Raw genomic sequence first — 10833 nt, forward strand, 5'->3', positions numbered from 1 at the left:
TGAATTTTATACTTTCAAACAACTGAAACTAAAATGGACAAAATCGAGTTTAACTTTCTTTGTTATAACGCAAATTTGTAATTTATATATTTCCTCAACGCAAAACTGTTTGTTCATTAATAATATCAATACACTATATATTACCTGCAAAACTTGTACATGACATTAAATAACCGTAATTATAGAATATAGGACACGATGATATTAATTGAGTATATGTGTATCATAGATTATACACGTCTAATATAATTGCGTTGGAGAAAAAGTACAAAAAAAAATAGTACTAGTGATTACATCATTTTTCATGCTAAAAAACGAAAAAAAAAAAATTAATATTAGTAGTAGACTAGTAGTACGTAGTACAAATCAATAAAAGGATCATACTAGATTTTTCAATGTCTACCCTTTAAAAGGCATAGAAATTAAAGTGGAACCAAAAAATTAGGTAAGTTTATTTAAGTATTAAGTTCATATTTGGTAATTTAGTTAGGTATAAGAATCAATCGTATGACATCAACAAATTGGCTAGCTTGTTAGCTAGGTGTATATTTAATTTGATTTCATTCTCACTACTATACCGCAGCAAAATTTGGTCTATTATAATTATAATTATAATTATTAATATTATTGTTATTTTTATTTTAATTTCAATTTATGTGGGACAATTTTAAATCAACAACGCATCAAATACCGTGGGTCTGCCCTAACTTATGGCAATTAACGTGGTGAAAACTGGAAACTAGAAGATCTTATTAGGGGGCCCTTGTTCACCATTTAGTCCATGTCTTTGTTTTAAATACAAATACTGAATAAATTAAAGAATTATTATTATTCAATCAAAATATTACTCCGTATCATGTACTTAATTATTTGTAAATATATATGAAAATGACTTAAATCAAGCCCTCATTAGCGGAGTCAAGAGAATCTAATTATGGATACGCAGTCATTCATCACCCTGACTTATTTAAACTAAGTTTATTAAACCTTATTATAACTGATTAATTTTGATTTCACCTTACATTTAAATTTGTTTAGACTTGATCACCTTTAATTATTCCAAAAATTTCTGTTTAAATATAGGTAAAGAAAGCACATCTTACATGCAAACTTTAATAGAATTTCATTTTTTATAATCAATTGATAATCAAAAGAGTATCTCACTATCATTTACACCTTACACGTATATACCTTATGCTGTTACACATAAACGCTTTTTATTTTTCAAAGTAGAACAATAGTCTCAATTTATACGCGGATTATATGAACAAACCAGCACACAATTTATAATGATGTTCTAACAAAGGAAGCATAGAACAAAAACAGCTTACACTTTACAAAGAGATCCAAAATTGAGGTCCCCAAAAACCAAGATTTTTCCACACCTGGATTCGAAAATTATACTCCATTACATGAACCAAATTATTACTTTGTAGATACTATTATGATCTAAATTAAATACAGAAAATATATATATATATATATATATATATATATATATATATATATATATATATATATATATATAGGGGAGGGATCATGTGAGAACCCACCCCTTAGGTGAGAACCCTCTTAAAATAAGAACCAATCTTACACCATCAATTTTGAGATTATGAATGGCTGAGATTAATTATCACTTTCTCATGCATTTTTTGGGAACACGCATTTCAGTCATTAGTACATGTTTTTTACTTTTTTTCCTTATTTTCTGCATTGAAACACCGATTTAGTACTATAAAACCAAGAGATACAGCCATTGAAGAGAGAGAAAATGGAAAATCTGGTTTCATTTTAATTTAGCCATTGAAGAGAGAGAAATGAAGGCAGATTTCAAATGAAAATTTCTCTCTCATAAAGAAAGCTTTTGAAGCGAATTTTTTTAAAATTTGATTATTTTTTTGTGTAGAATAATCATACAAAATTTCATAATTTTTGGAGTTCGTTTGATATTTTTTTGGGTAGAATTTTCGAAGTAGTGCAAAAAAGGAGCAAATCTGGAAAGACGGATTTCAAATGAAGATTTCTCTCTCATAAAAAACCCTTTTGAAGCGATTCTTTTTTTGAATCTGCTTATTTTTTTGTGTAGAATAAGCATACAAAATTTCTGAATTTTTGGAGTTCGTTTGATATTTTTTGGTAGAATTTTCGAAGTAGTGCAAAAAAAGAGCAAATCTGTATGTGGTACAATAGTTGAAAATTCTGGAACGACATATTTAAAATTCGAAAACTAGGGGCATATCATGTAATTGGAACACTAGTTCTTATATATGGAACAATATATAATATTTATGGGACAATAATTCATATTTCTGGAACAATATAAATTGTATTGACAATAACGGGCATATCATCCAATTGGAACAGTATTAATTACTTATTTTATTGTATTAAAGGAATAATTTTGAGATGTTTCAAAAGATGTTATTATTGTTTCAAAAAGACTTGTCGCTGTTTCAATTAAAAAATGTAATGTTACATTGAATTGTGTTGTCAACGTTAAGTTAAAATGTAGTTGAAGTGTACGTTAATGATGTTTCATAAAATATATTAAGTGTTTCAATTTATAATATTAATGTTTCATATATATTATTGTTTGTTTCATATAGTTGGGCTATATATGAACTAGGTTTACTGTGATTTCTTATACCTTATTGATGTTTAAAAAAACATACCTTATGTTTCATTTTATATTACTTATGTTCCATAAAATATATGTATTGTTTCATATACTAATGATATTGTTTTATACATAATATAATATTTCATTCGGATATTATTTATATTGTTCCAGAAATATGAACTATTGTCCCATAAAACAATATCATTAGTATATGAAATAATACATATATTTTATGGAACATTAGTAGTATAAAATGAAACATAAGGTATGTTTTTTGAAACATCAATAAGGTATAAGAAATCACAGTAAACCTAGTTCATATAGAGCCCAACTATATGAAACAAGCAATAATATATATGAAACATTAATATTATAAATTGAAACACTTGATATATTTTACGAAACATCATTAACGTACACCAATTACACATAATGGATGGCTGAGATTAATTATCAATTTCCCATGCATTTTCTTGGGAACACGCATTTCAGTCATTGGTACATGCTTTTTAATTTTCTTGGGAACATGCATTTCAGTCATTGATACATTTCACACATATGGTATGGAACAATGTATAATATTTATGAGACAATAGTTCAAATTTCTGGAACAATATAAATAATATTCGAATAAAATATTATATGAAACATCAATGATTTTTATGTATAAAACAATGTCATTAGTATATGAAACAACACATATATTTTATGGAACATAAGCATTATAAAATGAAACATAAGGTATATTTTTGAAACATCAGATAAGGTATAAGAAATCACTGTACACCTAGTTCATATAGAGTCCAACTGTATGAAACAAGCAATAATATATATGAAACATTAATATTATAAATTGAAACACTTGATATATTTTACGAAACATCATTAACGACGTACACTTCAACTACATTTTAACGTATCGTGTTTCAATGCAATAAATAATAAAAAGCATGTAATAATGACAGCTTTTGGCAGATTTTGTGTCCCAATGCACAAAAATTAAAAAAAAAATACAAACAATCATTACAATTAATGAAGGTGGCCCACATGAATTCCCACTAATGAAACAATAAATCTGAACCATTCATCTAATAAAAATGAATGGTGTTAGATGAGTTCTCATTTTAAAATGGTTCTCACCTAAACCATGGGTTCTCACATGATCCTATTTCTCTCTCTCTCTCTCTCTCTCTCTATATATATATATATATATATATATATATATATATATATATATATATAATTAATTAATTAAATTTATAAACCATAGTTTTCAGTATGAAAAGATATCTAAGAATATTTTATACGTATTTGTACAGTCAAGCATCAATCAAGCTTTTATACATCAATCAAATATGCCACATGGGGTATCACAACTAGCTCCTCTTAACTGTATACACCTCTAATTTTGCCAAAAGTATGGGCCCCACTTCCCTTTTCTTCCCACTTCCTTAAATTCTTTTCTTTGGAGTACATTTTATTTTTTTTACATCATCATTTTTTTTTAATTATATATATACCCCCTTCTTCTTTTATTTCCTCACAATCATGTAACAAAATAAATACTACACACACTCTCTAAACTTTCTTCTTATTTTCTTTTCTTTTCTTTCTTTCCCTCCCATCATGGAAACACATCTACAAAATGAATCTCTAGACAATTTCTTCCATTCTCTATCAAAATCTTCATCTATCACTTCTACCACGGCCTCTACCTCGACCTCTACCTCTTCATCCTCTGTATCGTCTTCTAATAACCCTTTTTCAGGTATTGATAAAAAGTCGAAAACCATCAAGAATGGGTCCAAGAGAATAAGATTGGACCCGAAGGAGAATAATGAGGCCTCTATTAATAAAAAACTCGTGAATGATAATGATAATGATAACGATAATGATATTCGTCACCAAAAGGATGAACATCTAATGTATAGGGGTGTACGAAAGAGAAGTTGGGGTAAATGGGTGTCCGAAATAAGAGAGCCAAGGAAAAAGTCAAGAATATGGCTTGGAACTTACCCTACGGCTGAGATGGCGGCTCGAGCTCATGACGTGGCGGCTTTAGCCATCAAGGGTGAAAATGCATTCCTTAACTTCCCTCAACTTGCACATTTACTACCTCGTCCTGCCTCCACGTGTCCTAAAGACATACAAGCCGCGGCTGCTAAGGCGGCTGAAGCCGAGCTGAGCCGACCTCTAGCTAGCAGCTCATCAAGCTCATCAACAACCACCAATCTTAGCTCTTCTTCATCAGAAGAAGCTAATAACATTGAATGGTCTAGTTCTGTGGGACCCACTACAGACCATGATGATCATGATCATCATGGTCATGGACATGGACATAATGTTGATGATGATGAGTCATTGTTTGACTTGCCTGACCTTGTAATTGAAGGTAAAACTACTCAAAGAATTGGAGGGTATTATTGTCATTCTACATGGCAATTAGCCCAAGGAGAATCCATGATATTTGGGCTTGATGATGATCAACACCCTAATTATTTATGGATGGGTTTACTAGAAAAATAGATAATTTAAGTCTAAAATTTCCCCCTTTTTTTTTGTAGTTAATTATAATATATAGTTTAGTTTCATACAAATTCATTCATTACATTATTACAAAAACATATATATAGTCATATATTAGCTTCAAATTGTTCATGAAGGTCAATAGTCAACATATAAGAGAAAGGAGAGTAAAAAAAAAAGGTTTGTTTTGCATTTACAAATTTCTTCATTTTTTTAAAGGTTTGATTTTTTTGGTTTGTAGCTTGTTGGTTACATTTCATTTTGTGCATAATTACATGAGGTGAGATGTGGGATATCAAATTTTGGGTCCCTCTCGGCTTCCCCACCTTTTTTGCAAGGTAATGAAATTATACAACACATACATTATTATATACATTATTATATATCATAATTAATTTTGTTTTTATATTTTTGTTTTCTAGTATTTATTTATCACCTTTTAGATCCTGTTTTTTTGCAAATAACCACCTTTTAAAAAAAATGTTGCAAAAGACCACCAATTTTAAAAATTTTGTTGTAAATTACCACTTTTTAAGCCAAATTTATCACTTGTTTTACATTGAATTGGTGGTAAGTTGCAACAAAATTTTTAAAATTGGTGGTTTTTTGCAACATTTTTTTTTAAAAGGTGGTTAAATGCAAAAAACAAGATTTAAAAGGTGGTTTTTTGCAAAATTTCCTTTATTTTATATTGTTGTATTATTATTGTCTCCCTTAAATCAAATTTTCTACATATAGCAATTTATATTGTTATTTTAGTGAAATCCCCAATCTACATTACATAAAGAAAAATGTTAAAGGGGCGTGACGAGGTCAAATCAACATGATCTGTAATTTTTTAGTGTACAACTATACATGCAATACATTACTTTGTAAGAACATAATATTTTATTATACTAATTGAGAAATTTACAATAATAAAGGTATATTTATAGCTATATGTCAATATTTATTAAGAAATTATAACTCAAGAAAGTCGAGACCCTTGATCAAAACTTGTAAATAATAGGTTGTGCAAATTTGTGATCAAAGCTTGCTAATTTTAACAAGTGTTGTTGATAGCTACCTATAGCGACAATGTATAGTAACTAACACATAAAAATATTGTTTGTTTATCTAAGTATTTTATATAAGTTGCTCTTTAATTTTTAGATGGATCTATCTCATCATATATAAACAAAACAAAATTATACAATTATATATTATTATAGGAGAATTTAATAATCCAAGTTAATAAATAAGTTTAGAAACTTAAGCTTGTGGATCCATTAGAGGTATGGTAGTACTTAACAAATTATTTCATTTTCTAAACAAAATAATGTACACCAAGGAATATGTACGTGCCCATAGACTATTTGCTTTAGTTAGATGTCTTCAAATACAATTTGCGAATCATAGCTAAATTAGCCCCTACAATTGACCTTTTTTTTGGTAACGGTACAATTTTGCTTCGGCCTTGTTTTAGTTTGAATTGGCTTTTGTCTCTTTAACGACTCCAAACTCCATTACTTTGTAATTTGGCACATAGTGTAAGTATTCAAATCAAATAGGTTTACTAAACATAATCCACTTAGTTTTATCAAACATGCGTGCATATATGCAAATTGCTAAGTATACGAGTCTAAGGGCATGTTCACATTTACTGAACTGAACTGAGCTGATTGGAGCTGAACTGAACTGAGTTGAAATAAATATTTTATGAGAGAGGGAAATTAAGAGCTGAACTGAACTGAACTGAACTAAATTGAACTGAAATTAAGTAAATGTGAACAGACTCTAAGGATATGTAGGTATACATAAAATAAATAGAGCATTTTATGTTCGGGAAAGAGAGAATGAATTGGAGAAAGCACACAATATTTTTTATAGAATTGATTGTTTTGCAAAACTATATATTGTAGTAATTGTCAATTATTTTTTGTACGGGTAGTAGTTTTTTGGGGGCATTGAAGTTAAAATTAGTTACTTCCATATCAAAATAGATTTTTTTTTTAAATAAGCATTTTAAACCACTAATTGTCGAAGTTGCAATATTTAATTAAAAAAAAGATGGATTACTATTTAATTAACTTAGAGATATTAACTCCTCCTTAGTCCTTACTACGTATCATAAATTACTTTTCTAAAGGTGAATTTGATGCCCATTTTACACAACTAATGGAAAAGTGCTTTAACTTGTTGAAACTTGAAAGCAAATAAACAGATAAACTATGGAGCTAGTAAATTTAAAAAATGAACAAAGTACCAATAATTTAATAACAATACTTATCCTTTCATCCATTATTTTGATCACCTATTTTAATTTGTAAGTGCGATTAATTTGAAACATACGAAAGAAATACTAAGGGCATGTTCTGATTTACCGAAAACAACTAAACAAACTATTTATAAGAGAAGGAAATTAGGAATTAAAGCGAAATGATTAGAGATGAATTGAACTGAACTGAAATTAAGCTGAACTGAATAGACCCTAATTAATAATATGTATGTGTAGTTAATCATTAAACAATAGTAAAGCAGAAATCTATCTCTCATATTATGCACCCTTATCACTCAACGTGTGAAAATAATAAGAAAATTATGTGCAATGATTCACATATATTGATATATACACCACTTATAAATAAAATAAAAAAAGTGCATATGATTTTCAAGGGTGTCATTATCCACCCAACGTAAGTTTACATGTTCTTTTCATCTTTATTATAAAATTTGTATAATACCTCAAAAAAATGGCATCTACATGTGAAATTGTTGATGATAAAAACTCCAATATAATAGATCATTATCATCATATTTACAAAAAAGGTGAAAGAAAAATTAAAGCACAGATAAAAATAAGCCAAGTAGGAAGAGTACATACAGAGTTTGTCGCCTTTTATGAGCATGATTAATAATGAGTGAGATTATCTGGAAAAAAAAAACGACAGTTAATTCTTGCTTAGGTGGATTTAACATGCAGATTCCCAGCAAATTAATGTGTTCAGTTGAAAGTTTAATTTCTTCCCTTCTAATTAAGGTGTGTTATATACACCTTCTTGTCCTCTTGGGGGATGTCTTCTCTTTTGATTTTAGGCCTTGTACGTAGCCATTTCATGTTGGGATTGTTACGTGAACGTGAGGGTCGAGGTTAAGGTCATCTTCTTTTGAGTTTTTGAGCAGAGTAGAGTAGGTGTTAGCAGATTGAGTAGAGCAGATTATTAATACTTAACGAAGTTGAACTCAGTAGAGTAGAAAAAATTAGCAGACCACAATAGCTCAAAGGAACAAGGCCTTATATGGTCATGTCATTTACGTTAATTAATCTAATAAAAATTGAATATCAAAATGTGATAATTAAATCATTTTTGTTCTTATTTACTTTTTTTTGGACCCTTTGAACTTATTTCCTTAATAAGGTAACTATTAAACTCTAGCAATTCAAAAGGAAAAAAAACAATAAGTCTTGTATAAGGCAGACTAACTTATATTTTATTTTAAGATGGCCAATATAAGGGTAATTTTAACAAATTTTAAGGTAACTTTAATTCATGTAACAGTAACTTTAATTCGTAATTATGTAAAAAAAAAACACTTTAATTTGAATGAACTTCTTGTAATAATTTGTTCGTTCTAGTCCATATTCTAAAACAACAAGCTTATTAAGTTGGTCTTATAAAATTATGTAATCGACACTACGAGTCTGTTCTTTTCAGCTTAATTTTCAGTGCAATTTAACTCAGTTCACTAAATGAGAATAAGTCCCGTGTTCATTTCTGATTATTAAAAAAAAAAAAAACTGTATGATTTAAGATTCTTATGTTTTGTAATTACAATAATTATGAACTGGACTTTTATGTATTATTCAAAGCCTGACCTTTACTAATCTATATGTGAAAGTTACATGAAATTCCAATACAAATTTAGGATCTATGAATATTAGGGACAATTTGGACATATATGTATATACCTCTTAAAATTGTGTTTTTTGTACGGACAATTGTGACTTGCACTCATAGACAAAATACATCATAAACTTTTACATAATTAATCACATAAAAACACTATTCTATATAAAACATGAATCAATCACCGCAATTGGTTTTTTTTTTTTCTTCATAATTTACTCATGTTTTCATCTTTCAAGACACAAATGATTTAGCCATTGAAAAACCAAAGTAAAGACAAAGGAGCTACGATACTTAGCCTCTATCTATCTTGCCATAATTCTCTACATACTCTTGAGAAATCCAAATTCCATTTTGGATAATTGTTTTTCACCTTTTATAAATCATTAAATCATACTCCGTACAATTTTGGAAATTGAAAAATGTTTTCCACAACAAACGTAAACCTAGTTGTAGAAATTTAAGTGTCGATGTAAGTACTATTGTACTATATTGTGACCTACATTACCAAACAAATTTAGTATAAGTATTACAAAGACCCCAATAAATAACATTGAATACGTAAAACAAGCACACGAACTTCCAACCTTATGACAGTAAACGTACATTGATTACATATATAGGTAGGGTTTTTGGTAATAAATTGGCCAAATTGGCAATTATACCTTACACGACAAAGTGGAGGTTTAACTTAAAAAAACACATTGCTTTGTTTACAATGGTATCACAACCTCTCTAATTTTCTTTGAAACTCATTACATCATTGAAGGATCGAAAATCATTTTTTCGAATAATTTAGTTGTTGTACTAAGCTAGTTATTAGATGTTAATTGCAGTACTAATTTGAGTTTTGACCGTACAAATAGCTAAGCTAGGTGTTGACTTTGTCGGGAGCTTATATTAAAATTTGTCCCATATATAGTGCCATGATTGCTCTATTATAGCATTGTATTCAAATTGCGTGTCTATTGATTGTACATTTAATTGGATCATTAATAAGTCTTAGGGTTTATCGAATTAATAGGCATGCAGCTCATAATAATCACGTCATCCATAATTCTAACCAATTACGTACGTATTAATGATACAGGTGTATATTATTTTCTCTAATTGAGTTAAGTATATTTTTTCAGGTGCCTTTCATTAACCGCTTATGAGGGTGAAATATCCAACATGACAACGTGTAGTATGACTAGTTGGGAGCATGAATGTTGTAAAGGTCTTATTAGATGGCTACTTAGAAGATTAATTAGAACAATTTCTTATAAGCTTAGATTCTATATTAGATAACCACACATAATTTACTTAGAAAATGTAACAAAATTAACAATAATGTAATGTAAATTGGGTAAGAATAATGATGTTGAAAAATTAATTATTATATTATTTATATAATGATGTATTATCCAAAACATTTTGTTTAAATAAGCATCTCCCATAATTCGTTTATATTATAGTAAACCGTATAGTGTTCTAGCTTACAAGTTACAACATGAGCAAGTGTCCTATAATTTGTACTCCGTAATAATTTACGAAGTATCATGTACTATTAAGATTTTATTGGTCGATCTCTATTACTATTAATAGTTTAATACTATATTATCAACCAACGATAGATATTATTCGTGTGTGTTGCCGTCTAAATTATTTGTATGCTCGAATAATATCCAAATTCTTTATTGCGGTTAGGATCTTCGAATAGATAGAGACATAGAGCGGTGATGTATTGACTATTGATCCTTAATGCATGCTACGATTCTTGACCAAAAACCAATTATATCATCATAAGTTTGACAAATG

General features: G+C 28.6%; 1 protein-coding gene across 1 annotated transcript; it reads left to right on the forward strand.

Annotated features, from left to right (window-relative positions):
- Positions 1-3879: 3879 nt before the first annotated feature.
- On the forward strand, positions 3880-5552 carry LOC110714401 (ethylene-responsive transcription factor ERF043-like). The gene has a single exon (XM_021892907.1). It carries the CDS (start codon positions 4247-4249, stop codon positions 5144-5146), a length of 900 nt encoding a protein of 299 aa, XP_021748599.1. The 5' UTR covers positions 3880-4246; the 3' UTR covers positions 5147-5552.
- Positions 5553-10833: the final 5281 nt, after the last annotated feature.

The sequence above is a fragment of the Chenopodium quinoa genome, unplaced genomic scaffold (assembly GCF_001683475.1).
Source record: "Chenopodium quinoa cultivar QQ74 unplaced genomic scaffold, ASM168347v1, whole genome shotgun sequence".
Classification (NCBI taxonomy): Eukaryota; Viridiplantae; Streptophyta; class Magnoliopsida; order Caryophyllales; family Amaranthaceae; genus Chenopodium; species Chenopodium quinoa.

Coding starts and splice junctions, on each gene's coding strand:
- LOC110714401 (XM_021892907.1), top strand. CDS start 4,247: ATGGAAACACATCTACAAAATGAATCTCTAGACAATTTCTTCCATTCT.